This window comes from Tasmannia lanceolata, unplaced genomic scaffold, assembly GCF_043159265.1.
Source record: "Tasmannia lanceolata isolate RefF3 unplaced genomic scaffold, GAP_Taslan_0.1 ptg000037l, whole genome shotgun sequence".
NCBI lineage: Eukaryota > Viridiplantae > Streptophyta > Magnoliopsida > Canellales > Winteraceae > Tasmannia > Tasmannia lanceolata.
The window spans coordinates 52,608,222-52,632,527 of NW_027518714.1; the positions used below are offsets into that span (position 1 = coordinate 52,608,222).

At 40.8% G+C, this 24,306-nt stretch overlaps 1 protein-coding gene across 1 annotated transcript; it reads left to right on the forward strand.

Annotated features, from left to right (window-relative positions):
- Nucleotides 1-363: 363 nt before the first annotated feature.
- Nucleotides 364-23,494, forward strand: LOC143862677 (RUN/FYVE domain protein). The gene is made up of 8 exons (XM_077373748.1): nt 364-649; nt 1,825-1,885; nt 2,012-2,393; nt 2,558-2,666; nt 3,088-3,208; nt 3,326-4,063; nt 4,836-6,678; nt 22,859-23,494. Exons 3-8 carry the CDS (start codon nt 2,198-2,200, stop codon nt 23,284-23,286), a joined length of 3,435 nt encoding a protein of 1,144 aa, XP_077229863.1. The 5' UTR covers nt 364-649; nt 1,825-1,885; nt 2,012-2,197; the 3' UTR covers nt 23,287-23,494.
- Nucleotides 23,495-24,306: the final 812 nt, after the last annotated feature.

A 24,306-nucleotide genomic window follows, 5' to 3' on the forward strand; every position in this document is an offset into this window, starting at 1 on the left:
AATGTGGGAGCACATATCGAAAATTGAAGTAACAAAAGTATAGGTAGGCCGTCAGCAGACTATTCAAAATTTTTATATCTGGGGCTTCGCTATGGGAACCCCTCAATTTTTACACTCTCGAAGTCTACAAAACAAAAACAGACAAGATGATCTAGTGCAGTTATCAAAACATGGTAGTGCCAACATCAGCACTCAAAAAATAGAAGAAAATTTTCTCAAAACTCAGTGGCATTTCCGTAGATTCATTCACTTGTCAGTGACAAAAGAAAAGGAAAAGAAAAAAAAAACACTATCACTGCAGAGAGAAAACTGAAAGAGAGAGAATGAAAGCTTGATCTCACCAGTTCTACGTTTTTTTGTTTTGTTTTGTTTTTCTCTCTCTCTCTTTCACTTTTTCTTTTCTCTCTCTTAGTAATTTTCTATTTCTAAAATTCAGTCGAGTTTGTAGAGAGAGAATGTTCTGAGAATTAGGGTTTCTGCAATTCTCTCCGATCCGCCTCTCGATTTGCTCTGAAATTGCTGAATGCTGCAGATCCGACTCTCTCAATTCGTTCTTACCACATCAGATTTGAAAATTAAACTCGTATTTACTTGAAATTTCTTCCAAAAGTTAGAAACCCTAGTTCGGAAGGAAGAGATCTCGTAAAAGGTAAGACGAATGAACACTCATAGTTGTTTTTCTGAAGCAATTTACGCTATTTTGGCTTTTTTTTTATGTTCTTGTAGTTTGGATTAGCAATTTGAAGGAGAATTTACAAGTCTACGTGGTTTTTTTTTTTTTTTTTTGATGCGTTTGAAGACTTTGGTTGTTGGAATTTAGTGTTAGAATACGTTTGCCTGGATATTGTACTGTGATCTCTGAGTGTAATTCTAGTTCCTTATGAATTTCTGCTGAGGTTAATGGGAATCTGTTTTATTCGTTTTTTTGGATTTTGATGTATTAGGGTTTGATTACATGTTTACGGGAATTTTGCTACCGATAAGGAAGGAATTTTGTTTATTTTTTTTTATCTTTTATTGCTCAGCTGAGTTCTCATCCTATTGAAAGATTAAGGCTTCAATTTTGGTATTTTTCAGTATATGGTATGGGATCTCTGTGAGTGGAATTCTAGTTCCTTATGAATTTCTGCTGAGGGTAATGGGAATTTGATTTTTCTCAGTTTTCGGATTTGTATATATTAGGGTTTGGTTACGTGTTTATGGGCATTTTGCTATCCATACAGGAGGAATTCTGTTTGTTTTTTCTTTTTCTTTGGTTGCGTAGCTGAATTCTCATCCTCTTAAGAGATTCAGGCTTCAATTTGGTATTTTTCAGCACACGGGACTGTGATCTCTGCGAATGTAATTCTAGTTCCTCATGAATTTATGCTGAGGTTAATACGAATCTGATTTGTTCTCGGTTTTTGGATTTTGATACATTAGGGTTTGATTACGTGTTTACAGGCATTTTGCTATCCATAAGGGAGGATTTTTTTTTTTTTTTCGTTGCTCAGCTGAATTCTCATCCTCTTGAGAGATCCAGGCTTCGATTTGGAATTTTTTAGTATATGGTACTGTTATGTCTGTGATGGTAATTCTACTTCGTTACGAATTTCTGCTGAGGTTAATGGGAATTTGATTTTCTCGGTTTTTGGATTTGGATATATTAAGGTTTGATTACGTGTTTACAGGCATTTTGCTATCCAAACGGGAGGAATTTTGTTTTCTTTTTTCTTTTGTTGTTCAGCTGAATTCTCATTCTCCTGAGAGATTCGGGTTTCAAATTTGGTATTTTTCAGTTCCCTGATTGCACTAAAGGATTGTTTTGTTGTTTCTGTTGTTCAGAGTTTTCTGTGATCTATGAGGAAAAATGGGTTCATCTTGTCAATCAAGCTCGAAGATGAAGGTACATTTGTGTGCTGTTGGTTTTTGGAAATTGGGGAAGTTGATTTTATATATAAGTCCATAGTTTTGAGTTTTCTGTGAGAGGTGCTGTGGATTTTGATTGTTATTTTCATTTGGTCTTCATCAGACTTGTTTTCCCATTGCTGGATATGGGTTTAGAATCTCTGTAAGTGGAATTTGGGAATTAAGTCATTTCTCTGTCAAGTCCGAGCACGATGCTTTATACATTGTGGGTTCCTGGATATCTGTGTTTTGATCTCGGGTCCAGCGAAATTGGAGTGAGATCTCGCTGATAGGAATTCTGTTGGTGAGGATGCCTCCTTCCCCAGCATTGAGGTTCTCTCCGGTGAGAGACCTTAGAACAGAGAATCACAAGCGGGGGCGCAGTCTTGAGGGTGGATTACACCTCAAAGACAAAGATGATGATCTTGCACTTTTCAACGATATGCAAACTAGGGAAAGGGAAACTTTTTTGCTGCAATCATCTGATGAGCTCGACGACTCCCTGTGTAATTTTCGAACCTACCCTCTATATCTTAACTCTTAACTATGATGCTTTCTTGTGTTTATATTTTAAGAAATAAGATTTAGACTGGTCTGTAATACATTTATTTCTTCCTTATAGTAATATATTCCTTTTCCTCTCTTTAAGAACTTCAATTCCCTTCCACAGCTACTAAATTGAGATACTTTTCGGACTTCAAGCTTGGCATTACCATTCCAGTTCGAGGAGAGAGCAGTGATCTACTTAATGCAGATGGCGAGAAAAACGACTATGATTGGTAACTTATTTTCCCAATGATTTGAGCTATTTTTTTTTATGCTTTGAACTTGAGATAATTAAAACTCTGCTTCTTCAAGAATTCCTCCCCCCCCCCCCCCCAACTTCATATGTTGATAGGCAGGGCTTTTTTGTATCCATGTGCCATTTATGCACGATTCTTGGATTATTTGTCAATGAAAGGAAAATGGATCTCAAAACCAGAAGAAATGAACTTACTCTGACATGATATTTCTCTACATTGTAAATGTTCATATGTCTTCAGTCCCTTACTGCATTAGATTGAGTTTTGGCACTAGAATGTTTACCTTGTAATTAGAGAGATATTGAATTTTCCTTTTCTTATTTTCATTCTAGTTTTGCTACCTTAGTATTTAACTGCATGTGGTACTGATGGAACTGGTGGCGTTCATGACCTTCAGGCTATTAACTCCCCCTGACACCCCTCTTTTCCCTTCCTTGGATGATGAGACTCCACCAGTTAATCTTGTCCAAAGGGGTAGACCTCGAAGTCAACCTATTTCTATCTCAAGAACGGGAATGGTATGTCATCCATTGTTTTTCTGGACCAAGTTATTTTTTATTTGCCAAACATATCCTGCACACTTCTAAAATTTATCACTTTAATTTTCTGATCTGGTAATGCATATCTGGTTGCAGACAGAGAAGAGTTATAGGACCACTAGAAGTAGTGCAAGTCCACATCGATTAAGTCCATCCCCTCGGTCTGTTAATAACACCATTCAATCGAGAGGAAGACCATCTTCTGCTTCCCATTCTAGTCCAACTCCCGTTCCACGGTCTACAACTCCATCACGGAGGCCATCTACACCCCCAAATAAACCCTCAACGCCTACTTCAAGGTCTTCTACTCCCACACTCCGCAGGATGAGCACCGGGTCGAGTGGTCAACCATTGTCGTCCGGGAGAAGAGGGACCTCCCCAGGAAATTCAAGTCGTGGGAATTCTGCCTCTCCGAAATTACAAGCTTGGCAATCAACTCTCCCAGGTTTCTCTTCGGATCCTCCCCCGAACCTTCGTACTTCTCTATCAGATCGTCCGACATCTCACACAAGGGGCTTGTCACCAGCATCTAGGAATGGGAGGGATTCCTCCTCGAAATTTGGAAGGCTATCGATGTCACCTACTGCTAGAAGTGCCACCTCATCACACAGTCATGATCGTGACCGCTTCAGCTCTCAGAGTAAGGGTTCTGTAGCATCTTCTGGCGATGATGATATGGACTCTCTAAAGTCTGTAACTGTGGGAATATCAGCTGCAAGGAAAAATGGGCCATTTCCAAATAGCAGAACTGTCGGGTTCTCCAAAAAAGGATCCAGGACATTGTCCACAAGCTCTGCCCCAAAAAGATCATTTGATTCTGCACTGCGGCAAATGGTATGTTCTCACTTTCCAATGAAATCTGATTACACAATGATTCTCTTATCCTTTAATATGTGCAGATAACTAAAGAAGGCAAAAACTTTGATGCATTTGATTCTACATTTTGGCTTGTGTATGACTCACATAAAGTGGGAGGCTGCCTGTTTTTAATTCCGTTAAAAGAGGTTCATGGAACTTGTGTAAATACCTTTTGTCATATGCAGTTATCTTCAGCTTTTCATAATTTTAGGCATAATTTTAGGCAGGTTCCCATCAAAAACAATAATTTTAGGGAGGTTCTGTTCTTCTCTGTCCTTCATTTAATGTGTTGAAATTATGAATATTAGTTGTAATTATGTATTACCGGGAAATAACAACCAAGATAAAAGGGCTGCTAGACTTAGTATGTCCCTGTTATTTTCTGATCGCTATTCATTCAGATGTTTTTTCTTATTGATTTTCTGTAGAATGATTGTCCGACAGTCCTAGTCTGCCTTGCTTCTACACACAAAAATTGCTATTATGAGTGAATTCTACTTATATAGTTATGGATTTGTTCCAATTAGTTATGTAAACACTGGTTTGCTGGCTAATTATATCACTATCATGCATTTTGAGCCATGTAGTTTTTTTTTTTTTCCTCATTTAGATTTAGCTGTTGGGAGGTCCACCCTGTTATTATTAACTTACACATGCAGTTTGGCATGGCCCTTGATTTGTACTTCTGTTTATGCCATTTCCATCCCACACCTCATGAAGGCTATCCTTATTTCTTGTTTTGGTGTAGGATCATCGTAAAAGTCCTCAGAATATGTTCAGGCCACTTTTATCAAGTGTCCCAGCCTCCACCTTTTACGTTGGGAAAGCAAGCACTGCACATCGTCCGTTGATCTCTAGGAACTCTTCAGTCACAACTAGCAGTAACGCTAGCTCCGACCATGGTGCTAGTGTTGCACCTGAGACTGAGGGTAGTGACCATGATCAAGGGGATGATCTGAATAGTGAATGGCGAAAGACATCATATCCTGATCCACAAGAGGAAGTATTTATCTTTGATAAGGTTGAGGAGTTGCACGAAGACATTGGACATGAAATCTGTGATGGAAAGCCAAGCAATGGCAATGGGCACTTTGATGGAAGCTCAATGAGCCAATTTGAGGCAAGCGAATCTGAAAAGCGTGATGCAGGTGATCCGTCAGAGGTTGATCATTGTGAAATGATGTCACATTGTTCTAAATGTGGCAGGAAGTTTTATGTCACGGAACCAGGCGATGAGAATGTAGATGTCTGTGAAGACTGTACAGTGAAAGATGAACCGTTGACTCCAGGGACTCCAGAAACTCCGTATGTCTGTCAGAGCAACATGGGTCGCTCTGATATGGTTTTGGAAGAAAATATATTGTGCAAGGAATTGGAATCTGAACCAGTGATCTCTGGATTGCCAGAAAAAAGTAGTAGTGAAGCCATGCTTGACCTAAATAAATGGAATGTTGAGCAGGGCAATGATTGCTTGGAAGAAGTGGAGCGGCGTCTTGTGGACCCGCAATTTGTGGGCCATCAAACAGTCACTTCCAGCCAATCTGGCAGTGGCATTGTAGATCAGCAATTGCAACATTGTAGTGCCCGTCCAAGCTTAAGGGTTGATGGCTCGGAAGGTGCAGGTATTTCTGTCCTGCTGAAAAGGTCAAGTAGTAGCAAGTGGCCTGTCGTCCAAGGGAGGTCATTTAGTGCTACAAACATATCTTTTGATGATCCCTCGTATGCAAGGGATATCGCAAATTCTATGAGAAGTTCTATTGGGCATAACAGTGTTTCAGCTTCTTCATCTGTTGATTTGAGCTCATCTAGACAGACAGAGAGCCGTTTTCATCGACAGGTAAGTGGAAGGAAATCTGACTTGGAAAACTCCAGAGACGGCATGAATGCAATGCCTCCAAGCACCAGATTGTCTTCTTCCGGAATTTCAAATAATGCACCTGAAGCTTTGGTTCGCACCAAAAGCACAAGTGAAGAAAATTGTGATGATTGTGTCAGAGATATGGAATTGGCAATTTTAGAACAAACACAACTAGTTACTGAAGAAAAAGCTTCAGAGTTGGAAAATACAGAAACGACTGACACAGATGCCTACTTTATCAGGGCAGCGCTTCTCGAGGAAGATAAACTTGACCAAACTGATAGTTGCAGATTATTGGATGCTTCTGCCTCTGAGTTATCGAGCCACACACAGTGCATCCAGTTAGAAGGTAATTCCGCAATAGAGTTTCGAAATGACGGAGATCGTGTTTCATCTGGGAATGTTGAAGACCTCCGAAAATATTCCAGGAGCATCTCAGATATGGATGTATCGTTTATGACCGCAGAGTCCCCTATCATGGAGGAAAATGCCATGCTCAATAAGAGTGTCTATGGAGATTGTTCTGATGTGCTCACACATGGCTCTTCAGTTATGATCTTGGGAGAGCTGGAAGGTGACCATGACAGTTCAACATTTTCACAAACTGATTGGCCAGGCTCCCCAAATTCAAAGAGCATTATTGAAGCATTCCAAGAGCCTTCCTTTTCCAGTAGATTAGAAGAAGATGCATTGGTTGCCGCTTCGGAATCTGACATCTTGGATCATTCCCATGGTATTTAGGCTCTCCCATACTCATTGATTGGGTTGATCTCCTTTTTCTCTTTTTTGTGCGACAAGTTGCTATCTCCATTTCTTTAGAGCTGATTTTTCCCCTGCTGATCAGCCTATTTTATTTTAAACTTTTAAAACATTTGCTTCCTCATATTTCTAGATCATCTTCAGATAGACTATCCTTCTCATTTACAGAATTCTCCATTGGTGTTATGTTGAAAGTTTTTAATTATTAACGGTGGACACTTCCTAATATTCTGGGTTCTCTTCAAAATAATTGACTATATTTTTCTGTATCTTAATTTCAAACCCTACAATGGAGACTTCAAAATTAACTATTAATTTCTAGTTTTTTCTTTTACTACTGTTTACGTATTCTTATGCTGAAAATATGAATATGAACATCTGTAAACTGATTTAAAGGTAGTCTGCAGTTTTCTCACTTTCCTTGAATTGCTCATAGATGCTCATACCTATGACTCTTGTCATGTTTTTGATGCATTCTCATCTGAAAATGTGAATATGAACATCCGCAAACTGACTTAGAGGTAGTCTCACTTTGCTCATTTGCCTCGAATTGCACATCGATGCTCACATAATTATGACTGTGCAGTGTGGTGTTATTGATGCAAATATGAGCCACACTTTCAATAATTAGTTTTTATTTTTTGGCTAATTCTTCGGTTTTCCATGCCAAGGAATGATTTGGTACTTTCTTGTTCTTCATATCAGTGCTTCTTTGAAATTATAATATGCTAAGAGTATGCTCAACAGATCTTTTCTGAAGTGTTGTTTTCAAAATTTTGAATAGTATTAGAATAAACATGGATTGTTGTAGGCTTAAATTAAGATTGCATTCTTGAATTAGTGCCTAGGGGTGCAACTCGAGGTGGGTTCAACCCGGAAAAAAAAAAACACAGGTTGGGTTGTGTTTGAGTTGGGTTGAGGTGTCATGTCGGGTTTGTGTTTGTGTTTGGGTTGAGATATTAATATTTCGTGTTGGGTCGGGTTAGCCTTCATCGGGTTGAGAGTCGGGTTGGCTTCAACCAGACCCTAGTTGCACCCCTATTAGTGCCGTAGTCTAGAAATCTTTATGTATGTTAGACTGTCAGTACTTTGGCCTTTTCATTTGATTTACGACCATTATCTATTCATTTGAGTAATGCATACTGGATATGGAATCTGACTTTCTGGTGAACTTTAAAACTGATCTTCTGTCACTTTTTGTCGATTGTACTTCAGTACTTGAGCCTATAATATATTATATATATATATATATATATATATATATATATATATATATATATATATATATATGAGGAAAGTGTTTCTACTCGGCCGAGTAGAAAAGCTTATCTACTCCTCCCTTTAAAAAGTACAGTGGGCCCACACATTGTGGATGATCCAAAGCATTCATTTGATAGGTCTTATCATAGATAGGGTGTGCCCAAAAAATCAGCACCAAAGGGTCATCCTAGCCCTTCGTTTTGTTGGGCCTTGTAGAAACAGAATGGACGCATCTTACGCATCTTACACAGTGCGTCCATTCTGTTTCTACAAGGCCCAACAAAACGAAGGGCTAGGATGACCCTTTGGTGCTGATTTTTTGGGCACACCCTATCTATGATAAGACCTATCAAATGAATGCTTTGGATCATCCACAATGTGTGGGCCCACTGTACTTTTTAAAGGGAGGAGTAGATAAGCTTTTCTACTCGGCCGAGTAGAAACACTTTCCTCATATATATATATATATATATATATATATATATATATATATATATATATATATAGAGAGAGAGAGAGAGAGAGAGAGAGAGAGAGGAAAGTTTTGGTTTTTTGGTACGCTTAAGTGGTTATCACACCTCCCATTGGTTCCTGTATGTGGGACCCAAACATTTAAACGAATGGGAGGCGTTATAACCACTTAAGCACACCACCACTTTTCTCATATATATATATATAGAGGAAAATGATTGTGAGCTTAAAGCTCATATAAGCTATATGAGCTTGAGGGCCCAAACACATGTGGGCCCACATTGTTAGGATGATCCAAAGCATTCATTTGAAAGGCCCTTATAGATAGGATGTGTACAAAAAATCAGCTTCATAGGATCATCCTAACCCATCCAAATGTGGAGGGCAAAATGGATAGACACCGTTTGCCACAAATCTGCCCATTTTTTCCCTCCGCTTTTGGAAGGGTTAGGATTGTCCAATGGATCTGATTTTTGGTACACACCCTATCTATGATGGGGCCTTGCAAATGAATGGTTTGGATCATCACAACAATGTGGGCCCAACATGTGTTTGGGCCCTCAAGCTCATATAAGCTATATGAGCTTCAAGCTCACAATCATTTTCCTCATATATATATATATATATATATATATATATATATATATATATATATGTGAGAAAAGTGTTTCTAGTCTGCCGACTAGAGATCATTCTCTAGTCCGGCTACTAAAAACACTTGGGTCCCACCTTATTTGGGTGATGCAAAGCATTCATTTGATGGGCCCTGACATAGAGAGGGTGTCCACAAAAAATAAGCTCCATAGGATCATCCCAACCCTGTGATTTGTGGAGCTTAAAATGGACGGCTATAAATCGGCACAAATCTGTCCATTTTTTAGCCCCACAAATGGAAGGGTTAAGATGATCCTATGAAGCTGATTTTTTGTGGACGCCCTATCTATGATGGGGCCTATCAAATGAATGCTTTAGATCACCACAAAAATTGTGGACACCCTCTCTATGTCAGGGCCCATCAAATGAATGCTTTGCATCACCCAAATAAGGTGGGACCCATGTTTTTTGGTCGCTGGACTAGAGAATGATCTCTAGTCGGCAAACTAGAAACACTTTTCTCTCTCTCTCTCTCTCTCTCTCTCTCTATATATATATATATATATATATATATATATATATATATATATATATATAGAGAGAGAGAGAGAGAGAGAGAGAGAGAGAGAACATTTCCTACACACTTGTGTAGGTAAGTTACCTACACACTAGCTTAAAATACAGTGGGGGCCCACATTGTTTGGGTGATCCAAACCATTCATTTGAATGGTCCTCACATAGATAGGGTGTCCACAAAAAATCAGATCCATAGGATCATCCCAACCATTCAAACTATGGAGGCAAAAAATGGACTAATTTGTAAAGGTTTATACACGTCCATTTTACCTCCACAAATCGTAGGGTTGGGGTGATCCTATGGATCTGATTTTTTGTGGACACCCTATCTCTGTGAGGACCATTCAAATGAATGGTTTGGATCACCCAAACAATGTGGGCCCCCACTGTATTTTAAGCTAGTGTGTAGGTAACTTATCTACACAAGTGTGTAGGAAATGTTTTCTCATATATATATATATATATACACACACATTTATATATACATGCATGTATGTATGTTTATTAGCTGTAGTGGGTGGTCACTGGTGATTGTTATAAGAGAGTGAGGGGTAGAGTAGTTTAGAATATTGGTACAGCTCAACTCAGCTAAGCGGCTAAGCCTAAGCCCTTGTCCCAAACTAGTTGGGGTCGGCTAATGAATCCTTTAGAATTTTCATGAAGAAGGTGAAAGGATCTACCCAACTCAAATTAGTGGGGCTCGTCTACATGGATCATTTTCTCCCATTCTATCCCATGCAAGGTCATGTTCTCTGTTATGTTCCTAGCCCTCAAGTCTTTCTTCACTGTTTCTACCGAAGTTGTTTTCGGTCTGCCCCTACCTCTTTTTACTCTATCAACTTGGCACGAGTCACTTCTTCTCACTGGAGCATCCAAAGGCCTACGTTGGATATGCCGAAACCATCTTAAGCGGTGCTCTCTCATCTTCTCCTCAATTAGTGCCACCCCCACCTGTTTACAGATGTCTTCATTTTTAATTCGATCTAACCTTATGTGGCCGCACACCCATCTAAGCATTCGCATCTCCGCTACACTCATTTTATGCACATGCTGCTTCTTGGTGGCCCAACATTTTGAGTCGTACAACATTTCTGGCCTCACAGTTGTCTTATAAAACTTTCCCTTCAACTTAGTTGGTATTTTACGATCGCACATAACTCTTGAAGCATGCTTCCGCTTCAACCAACCTGCTCTTATTATGTGGTTAACATCCTCTTCAATCTCTCCTTTCTTATGTAGGATTGAACCTAGATAGCGAAAGATATCCCTCTTAGGTACCTCTTGTTTAGTGATATTTACTAAATCATCGCCCCGCCTCCTTACCTTACTAATGTTGCACTCCATATACTCTGTCTTAGTTCTGCTCAGTCTAAAAGCTTTGGATTCCAAAGTAGTTCTCCATAACTCTACCTTAGCATTAACTCTTGCTTTGGTTTCGTCAATTAATACCATGTCACTGCAAATAATATATACCACGGCACCTTGTCCTGAATACCCTCTGTAAGTTCATCCATGACTAGAGTAAAAAGATAGGGGCTTAGAGCTGATCCTTGGTGCAGTCCTATTGTAATTGGAAACTCACTAGACGTGCCATCCGTAGTTCTGACACTAGTTACTGCTCCATCGTACATATCCTTAATCATATCAACATATTTAATAGGCACTTTTTTCCTTTCAAGGACCCGCCACATAACACTCCTGGGAACCCTATCATACGCTTTCTTCAAATCAATGAAACCATATGAAGGTGGACTAAGAGACTACATGAGCCCGTAGACAACAAGACAAGAAAGAAGACAATACTAAGAGAAGAGAAGACGTCAAAGAAGACAATATAGACAACATGACAATACTCCCCCTCAAGTTGAAGGCTGAATACCTTCAACTTGCAAAGAAAAGAAGCCTTGCAAGGTACCAAATCTCTTTCGGACATTTCATCGAACACTTGGGGTGCACCTTGGAGATGAAGACAAAGGCCATAAAGACCAAAAAAATTTACAAAAGAGAAAATAAAGGATTTGGAGTAGAGTTTTGGGAATGGAAAAAGGATTTTTGGGAGTATATCTACACAAACACAAGCCAAAAAATATAGAAAAGAGAAAATAATGGATTAAAGAGGAGTTTTGGGATGCCAAAAAGGATTTGGGAAGAAGTTTTCTTCCCAGATGGAATTCAAAAGAGGAAGGAAAGATTGAGGTTGTGGGATAGAGATTGGGGATTTTGATTTAGGGATTTGGGATTTAGGAATGTAAATGTGAATTTTGGGGGATTGGGTTTGACGGCAAAGGGAGTGGAGGATGGGGGTTACGGCAAACAGACAAGAGGAGAGTTGGTTTTTTTTTTTCTTTTTCTTTTTGTGCGCAATTGGGATCTAGCAAGCGAGAGAGAGAGAGAGAGAGAGAGAGAGAGAGATGCCTATGACAATTGGTATCAGAGCAAAAGATTATAGAGTTAAAGATGAATGCTTTGAATAGTTGGTATTAGAGCTAAAGATGAATGATTTGATAGTTGGCATCAGAGTCGAAAAATTGTACAGAGCTAAAGATGATTGCTCTAATATGTAGTAAATCAGAGCAATGAATTTCATGGCCCCTGATACAATCAATATCGAAGCAAGTTCTGAACCCAGTGTTGCGGAGATGGGTACCTTTGATAGTTGGTTTTAGTGCTGGTTGGCATCAATGTTGCCTATTGGTTGGGATCTATTCTAAATTGTTGCCTCTTATAGTGGGAATCGAAGGTAGAGTTGGCGTTTGGGTGCAAATGATGGTATTGAATATGTCGGTGCTTGGTATAGTTGTAGCAGTGGCAGTGATTGTGGCTATAGTTAGTGCATATCAAGTACAATGATAATGAACAAAAGAACGGGGAGTCTTTCAGAATTGTGGCAAAGTCGGGTTGAACTTGAATGTTGGCCAAGTGGTGGTAGCTTGGTAAGCTAAGATTGCGGAAGTCCTTGGAACTGACACCTTGAAAGTCAAGATGTTAGTCGAATAGAGCAAAAGTGTAGGGGTTACTTTCCAAAGAGTGGATGCGTAGCTTTCTCAATGTTGTGTGTGTGTTGGTGGCATGGGCTACTTTGTCAGCTCGACAAGTAATGTGACATGTAATAGCAGGTTGAAGGCATGGAGTCTCCCCTATCTTATCAGAGTCGCACAGCAGAGGCGTGATGGCTTGAAAAGATATATCCCGTCAAAGTTTGTATTGGCATTATTGTATGGATTTGCTTGAAGCTTTGATAATGTGAAAGAGCAGCAACCGTCAGTAAATGGATTGGCATGTTCAGCAACCCATCAATGGGTGAGGTCAAAAGTGACGGATGGGAAGTTGGATATGGTCTGTTGCAGTGTTGGCTAAGTAGCTGAGGGTTATCTATTGCCTGAGGGCTTCAGATGATATGCGAGGGATGACTTGCAGGCCTTGCAGGCATAGCCCTTCTCTAAGAGATGAGGTGCTGAATTTGTCAGCACCAAGAGCTTACTTCAATGAAGGATTTAACCGGTTTGAAGGACTAGAGATGCTCTTGGTCAGCCCAAGAGCTTACAGAGGTAGATTGCTTACTTGAGTGAAGGCTTTAACCAATTTGAATTACTAGAGATGCTCTTGGTCAGCACCAAGAGCTTACAGAGGTGGATTGGTTAGTTGGGTGAAGGCTTTAACCGGTTTGAAGGACTGGAGATGCTCTTGGGGTGAAGAGGAAACATTGAAGGACCTTGGTCAAGGTACACATTTCACTCTGAAACGAATAGTGGTAATCCTAAGGAGAGGAGTAAAATACTGACGACTGGGGCTTGATAGCCATGAAGAGGACCATTGGGGTGGTTCCTTTTGTCCGGGAATGTAGGTTGCTTCTAGTGATACTTCACACTTGTCCAATGAGGCAAATGCCATGCCACAAGAGAACGTGGCAGAATTCCGGGGGTTAGACGAGAGGAAGCATGTCTTATAGTGTTAGACCGTCCTAAAAGCTTATAGGGGAAGCTAAAGGGGAACCTAAGGGTTGCTTGGGGGATGCAAGTCGGACACTCCACTCTCCCCTATGTCTGGGGGAGTTCAAGAAACCCTCATGCTCTATTTCATAAGACTGCTCCAAAAGAAGCTCGGGTGCAGCTAAGGAGGAATCTACGGATTGCTTGAGAGGAAAAATCAAGTCTGGTTGCTCTACCCTCATTCTAGTTTGGTGGAGTTCAGCCAACCATCGTTGAGTTTTGTGGAGTTCGTCAAGCCATCAGAGTTTGGAGGAGTTCGGCAAACCATCATTGGTATTTGTTGGAATCACTAAAAACCATCATTGGAGTTTGGGAAAACCACCAATGTGGAAGATAACTTTAGGAGAATTGAGAAGGCAGTGGCAGAACTTTAGGGCAATGTGGTACAAGAAGGGGTAAGAAGGTCAGGAAGGGCCAAGTTGTCGAAGTGCCAGTGGCATTTATTTTCAAGAATGTTAAGCAGTTGCTAACGTGGAGTTGAGTTCGCAGTGTGCTTAGTGTTGACAAGGGAATCGACGTTATCAGGTGGGGGAGTGTCGCGGGGACGTAGTTGGCACTACGACAGTTAGGCGTCTCATTGCGTCTTTGAAAGTATGTTGGCAGAAGACGTTTAGTGGGCACTCGTATCTGAGGGGACTGGTTAGCCCAATCCTTTAGGGGGCTGGCTTCCCGTGACATGCAAACCCCCTAGGCCCAGTAGGCTGTGGGCAGGAACCTTAGTTGCCCTTAGTCTTGTGTTGAAGGGCTATACGAGGACCTTCGTTGTGTTTGAGGCACAATGGGAAGTCAAGTTGTAGTTTGTAGGCGTGCTCTAAGGGGAGCTTTGGTGCGGATTGTGAGTTTTCTACAAGGAGGTTCTAGCTTCTTTGGTCGATGATGGGGCCAAAAATGGTGCTTTTTGGGATTCTTGCCTGCCGAAAAAAGGGAACACAAGTCAGAGAATGGGGAAGACAGCTAAATAGGCAACATCGGAGAGGTGGCATGAGGATTGGCTTTTCTCAACCTGTGACTACCTTAACTTTAGATGGCGGAATCGATGCCGGTGGTGTCACCAGAGCAAACAGATAATTGCTCATCTTCCAGTCTTGACTCCTGTCTACCAGCCGAAGAAGCCTTCAACTAGTGTTGAGGATGGGAGTAAGTGGTGGCCTGATTTTGGGGAGATCCTGACATCTATTGAGGAAGGGACCTCGACTTCATCTATTTCGAGGAAGGAGTTGGAAATGCGGATTGACATTTTAAAGGCGTGTCTGATTGGTAGGGGAAGGGACAGCAATGGGACCTTGGATGAACTTTGGAAATGGGCTAAAAGCTTTTGGAACATCCCTTCTCTCACCAAACCTTGTGTTCTAACAAAGGATGAAGTTCTTTTTCATGTTTGACTCCACAGATTTGACTGCCAGGGTTCTGGCAAAAGGCCTCGAGGCTTGTGGAAGCCAGTTGCTATCTCTTTTTGCTTGGCATAAGGACTTTGTGCAAGGAGCAGAAGAAATTTAGGTTAATTTTTACTGAATTCCGTTACACGCTTGGGCTACCTCTACGGTGGAAGCTTTAGGAAAAATCTTTGGCCCGGTTTTGGAAGTAAGGATGAAAGGAAGTCATGATCATTGTATGAGCTTTGTGTCGGCTAAAACCTAACCCCTAGATGGAAGTTATCTCACCCTTCTGTACAGATTCGGATATTGGGTGATTGCTTCACCATTGGAATTGAAATACCCCAATCCTTAGAAAGCAATGAGCCCCAATCGGTTCCGCATAACACTTCCTCCCATAAAACGACAAGTTCGAACCCGATGAGTCTGTTGATTCTGCCGATTCTGGCTCCAATGGCTGACCCACTTGTGGGCCAATCTCATGGTAGAAGGCCACCGGTGATCCCGGCAATGGGAAATGGGTTACCGGCTGAGTGGAGGAATCCCTGCAGGAAGACCGTTGGGTCCTTCGGATCCAACCATTCAAATTCAAATTTCAAATCCCCGTAAAAAAAAAAGGGTAGTGGTCCCAAGGCTCCCAAGGTTATGTATCCCTCAGGGATTGATGATAATCTTTTGGGATCTGTATTAGCACCAAAAGGGGCGTGCGGGCAGGTGAGACTTTTTCCGATCAAGAATTAAAGCGAATTAGACCATCTAAATCTAAAGGTCCTGATGGTAAAAAACCAAAGCCAAAGAAGACCCTAGGTATTCTCAAAAAAGGGATCACCGGATCACGCCTTTCTGGCATGATTCTCAAGTCTCGGGATTTTGTTTCCTGCTGTTTATGAAAGCAGAGAGCCGGTCCTGGAGATTCAGAAAGCCATCTTGGGAGTTGTTCCCTCGATAAAAAATTAAAAAACCAACCGAATTACTCTATAAAGCCATCTTCAGGAAGCCATCCGAAGGAAAGAGAGATTGAGCGGATTCCTAATAATCTGAATACTTCCCAATCTATCTCCAGGGCATGCATCACCCTGAGGTGATTCGGTGCTTTTGAAACGCACTTGCTTCTGCCTCGATGGAAGCTGGATGTAAGGCTGCTTCTCGGGGTTTGGAAACGTTAATGGTTTCTCTAACTGTCTTAGTATTATTATTAGTGCTAAGTTGAAAGGATTGTTGGGTTTAGGAGGGTCTTCCTACTGTAAGAGGTGAAAATTAGGGAGAAAATGCGTTCTTTAACAAAGCATAGCTGCTTGAAGCGACATTTGGATGGGAAAGGGCTTGAAGTGAAATTTTTACCTTATCATTGAAAGTGGAAATTGGAAGCGGCGGCACCCATGAATGGGACTTTAATCATAAATAGATCGTAAAGTTGGAAACTCTGTTGGGGTGTGAAGTATGTAAAGGGAACGGGGAAAGGAGAAAAGTTTCTGGATTTTTGTTCTTCCAGGGACCTGGAGTTATCTCCTAGGTCATCATATAATGCAGTGTTTTAAAACTCGTTGGCTCGGCTCGGGACTCGGCCGAGTCGACGCGGAATGGTGGTAGCCGCGTTATAGAGTCACGACTCGGCCGAGTCCGAGTCATGTTGAACCAAAAAAAAAAAAGAATGACTCCGTAAAAATAAAAAACAAGATTTGTTTTTTCAATGTAGTAGACCGCTGAAAGCTATAGGGCTGAATGTCTTGTCACTTGTCACCTACCAACTACAGTAAAAATAAAAACTTTTTCCAATCACAAGATTCGTTTCCAGTAAAAATAAAAAAAACAAGATGGTTGAATGTGTTGTCACTTGTCACCTGCCAACCAATACAGCCGTTCTATCATGCCTTTTCAACCCCTAAATATTTGGGAAGTGCCATTAGTGTCCCTCTGTTTATTTGTGGCAACCCCTTCGAGTGTATTTATAACTACTTTTTTTGGACTACAGGGGCTGTCCCAGGTAAATAGGAGGGAGAATATAACATTTTTTTAAGGGATCTACTAGGCAATCTTGCAAAAAGCCGCATATTTTGTCTTATTCATTACGGGCACTTAATGAATCTGAGGTGGTTCTCTGCTGTAAAAGTGGGCTGTGAGCCGTTGAATGGCTTTTTACAAAATTGCCTAGCAAATTCCATTTTAAAAAGGGAAATGTTATCGGCACTAATGTATTTTGATGAGGGCACTCCTCACTTTATTAAAAGTACGGTATGGCCCGCATCATAAGATGATCCAAACCGTCCATTAGATGGGCCACAGCCTAAATAGGTTGTGCCCCAAAAATTATTTCCATAGGTTGATCCTAACCCTCAGATCTATAGAGGGTTAGGATCAACCCTCTACAATTCAGATGGGAGGGTTAGGATCAACCTATGGAAATGATTTTTTAGGCACAAGCTATTTATGCTGTGGCCCATCTATTGAACGGTTTGGATCATCCTATGGTGCGGACCATACCGTACTTTTAATAAAGTGAGGAGTGCCCTCATCAAAATACAGTAGTGCTGCTAACATTTCCTTTTAAAAATACCTCTATATTATTTCTATACTTTTTCTATTATTTATTTATTTTTTTAAATGAAGACTCATCTGATCTGACCGCATCAACCGCGCCAACCGCGTCCGTGCCGAGTTGACAAGGATTTTCTTCGGCCGCGTTCCGCGTCGGGTCCGCATTTTTAAACACTGATATAATGTACTTACGAAGGGACTCCTTGTCCCTCCACTATGTAATCTTCGTATGAATTTAATATATATCTGTCAATTTTTGAAAAAAAAAAAAAAAAATAGTGCTTTTTGGGTTGGGTTCCCACTTGCATTGCACGTATGAACTGCCGCTAAGGTTGTATCACAACTATGCCTCAGCACCGCAATACGTCTTGTGGATAGGCCAATCTCTAGGCTTTCCATAAGTTGGCCTCCCTCTCGAGACGCAAGGCTTGCGGATTAGTCCATGAGGCATGCTTGCTTCTTGGATGACCAAGCTTTTAGGTTTGGCAGATTGGGATGTGGCGGACAATGCCTCATTTCTTGATTGGCTTCAGACAGCTATCCGAACAGGAGAGTGGACTCATGCCACAATCTTGCAAATGGTCCCTCGATGTGGGGGTGTGAGCGCCGAAGTCTTTGAGCTTGGTGGAGCGGAGCAGGGCTGGACCCGGCCTCCTCTCCTTATGGTTGGAGTTGCTTGTCAGGACTTTGGTCCCTGCGGATCGATTTATGACACATGTTTGTGCCTTGAGTTGCCGGGTCGTGAGGCCTGGCGGGTTTGTGCATGGCATCGTTATGCCTTGCACTAGATGAACTTTGCACTTGGCTTGAGGGCCTTGTGTTCGATGAACTCGTAATGCAGGCTCATCACGATAGTGGATTTAAGGATGTGTATGACAACAACAAGCTAGATGATAGTGGATTTAAGGATGTGCACGACAACAACAAGCCGGATGGACTTTGCACTAGCCTGCTAAACATCTTGGAGATCGTGAGCACAAGGAATCAAGAGGTATTGGGTGTGTAGGGCGTTCAGGTACTTGCACCGGAGAAGACCGGCCCTAGAATATGTTTATGTTGGGGCGCCGCACGGTTTTGTCCGCGGGAAAAAGAAAAGGCCCGTGACAAATGTTACTAGTGGGGCACACCCACTTGATTTTGATCGAAAAACAGTATGAGGATATTTTTTGTTTAATTTTTTGCTAGTTATTCGTTTTTTTAATGACAGCGATATTATATAAAAAGAAAGAGGCAAAGCCTGATGACCGACGTGGTTGACAATAAACCAAAACAAATAGGAGGAAAATAACACTTCAGACATCAAAAGGGAAGGAAAAAAAACTCCAAACCAGTTCTCATAACTCCAGAATGAGCCAACTGATCAGCTTCGCTATTGGCTGAACGCCACGTATCTTGGAGTATCACATAATGAACCTTTGCTCGGTCTAGAATCTTCTCGAACACGTCAGCGAAGCTCTGTTTCAACTGCCGAATAAGATCCTCCACCATGACTTCTGCCTCGTTTGATTCTGTTTCACCTAATTAACCATAGGAAGCCCGCTTGGTGTTACCAACTGCCTCACAAATAAGACCATCCAGACTTGCTGGTTCTTGGTTCCCAATGCTTCAGTCGTCAAAGTTAAGCTTCACCCTTCAGGTTGGAGGAGGCATACGTATCTGGGAGTTGGCATGCTCGAAGAGATTATACTTACCTGAACCTCAGCTCAAGATTTGTGCTAAGAGGATTCTAATACGCCCTACAAATCAGAAAGAGCCCCTGCTCATTTTACTATCGAGGAGATACTTCTACTTTGTTATGTAGCTGCATCTCGTCACACTCTAAAAAACACAGTTGTTTCCTTTCTTAAAATAAAACCCAGAACACTGCTATAAGAGCCAAATGCCACAAAATTCTGCCCCTCTTAAGCCACAAGACAGCACTCCGCTCCTCTATCAAATCCGCTACATGCTCTATCATATTTGCTACTAGTTATTTGTTATTTTTGTTTTGATTTTTTGTGTGCGACTGGATTGGTTTTAGATTGATTGTGATCAACATTTTTATTCAATCATATTTTTCAGATGAGTTTCAGTGAGCATTTAGTTTTCTTAGGGTTCAAGATTTCAATTCAAAATAGCTAGATACCAGCAGTAAATATTAGATAATTCAATATAAAAGCATAACAGTTGTTGTTTGTTGAGCATTCCACCATCTGTGATGGACTAAAAATGCTCCCATCAAGGTACTCAATTTTTTGTTGACATTCAAATGACGGGCAAGACTCGCTGTCGTTGCTTGTATTTCACTTATAATGGGTGTTTACATCGAAGGGGTGGGACCCTCGACCCATAAGGGATGCCACTATTAGCTACTATCTGTACATGTCTAACTCCCTTGAAAGCTCCTATTATTGTTGTGATTATCACTCGTAGTAAGCGTCTATCAACATCGGGAAAAGAATCAACTGCTCTCTTAGGTCTCAAGTAAGCTCCTCGTTCCTCGTTCCTGGTATGAGAAATTCATCACCACACTTGCCTCAGCTGGCTTTTACTTCTGACTTTCGATGAAGTAGTGGTAGTGCAGATTCTTCTAATCATCTCTCTTTTATGTGAGGGTAGGGAATAAAGTAAACTTTAAGAGCCATATGGCAATAGGAGGAGGGTCACATAGATGTGGCCTTTTTCCATTTTTGTCTTCAAATTATTTTTTTATCCTCTTGTGTACCATTGAAGTGTCAAAACCTTTTGGGGTAGTGATCTTGTGGCCACTATGCCTTGAGAGGAAAATCATGAGAAGATAAGGGCAGTGTCTTGTCCGTAGACTCAGCTCGCTTTGATTTGGTCAAGTTCTCATTCTAAGGTCTTATCCTGTGAAGCCTTCATTAAGCTTGACAACCTAACACTCGTTCATGTGCTCATTCATTTTCTGCTCTTATATGTTAATGTTTCAACATTAACATCCTTGAGTTGGGCTTTGGGTATTGACAAGACACAAGGCCTAGGGATTTGATATGTGTTCACTTATTCTAGTAACCAAGTCTTGTAGACGTGGAAATATAGAGGTCGTCTTCTTGTTTGGTTCTCTTGGATGAGTACAAAGTTCTTCATCATAGTTGCCGGAGCGGGAAGTGAGGGCTTTTGGGAAGGGAGGAAGCGGGAAGCGTCAAGGGTTGGGGAAGCGTAAAGGGAAGCGGCAAGGAAGTGAACAAGAAGCGCAGAAAATATTAAAAAAAAATAATGAAAATTTAAGTTATACAAAAATAGTGACAATTAGAAATAAGGTTCAATAATTTTTTTGATATTTATAAAATTTAAATGCAAGTGTATTCAAGTTTCCAAGTAAGATGAGCAAATCGAATCCAACTACCATAAACGAATCGAAATTTCAACTTACATTAAATATCAACTCCAACCAAAATAACTAATTTACATGCGGATCCTATTCCCAATCATTAATAAAAATATCAAATATCAAAGATATTTTCTCAAGTATGTAATGGACAATTACATGATTAATCAACTTAAATATTAGTTGCTTAAATGAAGAAATTAACTAAGATCACTCCACTTGCCAATTGAATAAAACTAAAGAAAATAAGCAGAAAAGAAAAAGAAAATGAAAAGTGAAGAAAAAATATTCCAAACAAACAAAAAAAGAAAATAAAAATTTGGGAAACTCGCTTCCCAAAGTTTGGGAAACTTGCTTCGCAAGAAATGGGAAACGCGCTTCCCATGAATCGGAAACGCGCTTACCCAGTTTTGGGGAAGTGCCGAGTTTCCCACTTCCGAAACGCGATTCGGGGAAGCAAGCTTCCCACTTTCTGAGGGAGTTTCCGGTAACCTTGGTGTTAATCAAACATTGGAGGAGCGCTCATTGTCGTGTGCTTGACATTATTCTAGTAAATTTATTTTTTGTCCTCTTGTTTGGTGATATCAAGTATAGACCCTTCTATGCCTTTTAATAATTTCTAGAATTGGGCCATCACCATTAGTTTTGAAATTTAATTCTCTGTGTGAATTTATTGTTTTCTTAATAATTTGGAAATAATGTCATGATTGAAAGTATGGTTTTATGGTTCCCGTTTTCTTTACCCCTCTTCCGTTTTTTCGGACAAATGAGATCTCATTAAGAAAAAACAGCATGCCAAAGCAAGCCACTACAAACAACAAACCAAACAAAAAGAGAATGGAAAAAATTACAAGCTAAAATCAATCCTATGCAGGTCGGTGAAATTATTTCCTTCTTTATGGCCATAGGAAAAGAAACATTCAACATCCCTCGATGTATAAAAAATCTCTATATAAGTATGGAAATCTCCGGAGATGTTGTGTGTATGCGGGGGGGGGGGGGGCGCGGGAGGGGTCCGCCAGGCCAACAAATTGTGTTGAGACCATTTGTTACTACATTGCACTTACACTCGTGAGCTTTGTCATGTTGTTTTCGGTCAATTCGGAGTTAGATGGGTCCTCCCTGGTCACATTGATGGTCTTACGGAGATGTGGCTTTACGCCACTTGGTCTCATAGAGCTAAGATTCTTCAGAACCTTTTCTTTGTAACTACTCTTTGGCGAGTTTGGAAGGAGAGAAACGTGAGTCTTCAAAGACATCTCAAAGAGTTTAGACATCTTCTTGACGGTGGTTCAGTGGGCAGTGATACTTCCCGACTTTAGAGGGAAATTTGGCAACTTATTTCTATAAAGCTTGGGAGGAGATTCGGTCGAGCTGGTGCACCAAGGATGGCCCACACCCTAAGTGGGATCTGCTCCCTCCTATAGAAAGTTCGAACTGAACTCTGACTGCTCAAGCTTCGGCAACTCAGGTCCAGCCATCATTGGAGGTCTGCTAAAGTCTTTAGATAGAGAATATATGAGCTTTTCGGGTCTGATAGGTATCAAAGACGGTAACTTGGCGGAGATTCATGTGCTTCTTCATGGCATCATATTGTTGGATTAGATTCAGTTAGACTAGATAATTATTGAGGGAGATTTCCTCAATGCGGTCAGATGGTTGAGTGGATGGTAGCCACCCGAGGAGACTGGCAGATGCCACCGAGGAGATTCTTGATTGCTTTCCGTTGCTCTTTATCATCTCTCATGTGGTTTGGATATACTTGACCACCTCGGTCTTTGGGTTCTCCTTTTTCTTTAATAAAATTTTTATCACTAAAAAAAATCAACCTGAGTATAACACTAAGGACCTGACACTGTAAAAGATATGTAATAGGCAACAGGTGATCAGCTGAATAATTATGTTGCTTGCTTGCCATTTTAAACAAGTTTCTGTTTTGTAAAAAGACTTCCCAATGGAAGTGCTTTCAACTGGAGTTTGTCATATGGTAAGTAGTATATCTTGTGACGGGTTTCTGGCTTTTGGCAGAAGGGACTGCTATAACAGTTGAGAGGCCCAACGGACATAAATTGAGAAGCTTGACATTGGATGAAGCAACTGATACCATACTATTCTGCAGTTCTATAATTCACAATCTGGCCTACCAGGCTGCTACCATTGCAATTGAGAAGGATGACTCTGTCCCTCTCGAGGGTTCTCGGCCAACAGTTACTCTCTTGGGCAAATCCACTTCCAACAGAAAGGAACCACGTGGCAGGAGTTCTAATAAACGCACGCCAAAATCCGTAAAGGCTAAGCAGAAGCGGTTAGAAACAAATGTCAAGACCCCATTGGCCAAGACAGATGATGATATGAAATTCCAAGACGACTCTACTTGTAACGGAGAAAGTCCAAAGAAGGTTGAGAGTATGAAGCCTCCAAAGCTGGAATCCAAGTGCAATTGCACAGTGATGTAAGAGTTTCTACTCTCCTCCCTATTTGAGGGTGTAGTGTTTGTACTTTAGAGATTTTTATATGTTTCGCCGGGCTGTGCATAGATGCCCACTTAGTTTACGTTCGTTCCGATTTATTTGTAAGAAACACCACATTGTGTTGGTGACATATTCATGTAAAAAATATTGTCTTTTGGGTGATTCCACGAGAAGAATCAGAGGTTTGTGGCTATTCTGCTGTTTTCATGGTCTTCTAGCTTGCCTCTGTTGTTCTTCTGTTTTGCTTTCCTGTGAAGGAAAAGGGTGTGAATTGAGCAATAAAATGAAAAGTAACATGAGAGACAAAACACTGTTACTGTGTGGAAGATGCAAGACTTGGTGCTGAATTCTGATATGCTTACTGTCCCTTTTTGGGTTTAAGAGAAATAGTTCCGATTGAAATATAATAATGGTGGGTTCCACCTTTGGCTGATCCAAACCGTCAATCTGAGTGTTTGATTCCGGACTACAACTTTACAAGTGATTTGCTAGGGACCATCACAGAAAGCATTTCTCGGAATAGCTGTTGCATGAGAGATCAGCAATCTCAGATGAATGAAATGAATAAGCCAAAATCTGTGCCTATGTGGCTGCTCTCTTATGAAACAGCCGGTCGGTCCGAGAAATGCCTTCTGCGATTGTCCCTAGCAAATTTCACTTTACAAAAGATCAGCCAAGTCGAAGAGGGAAATGATATTTAAACCTCTTTTCTTAGCATTTGCACCCTATTTTGTTTGTCTTTTCCCAAGAACGACTTCATTACCACTTCCTCTTTTTATTTTTCCTTGGCCCTGTTTGGAATGCAAGAAAAACATTTCTCTACGAAAATTGTTTTCCTCAGGGAAATTTTTTCTTTCTGCTATTTAGAGAGAGGGAGATGACATGATTGGTTAATTTGGAGGGATATTATCATAAATTGAAGGTCCCTCTTAAAAATTTAATAGGGTTTGTTCGAGTTATCTTTTTTATCATGTATAAAAATTAGGAAATTTTAGAAACATTTTT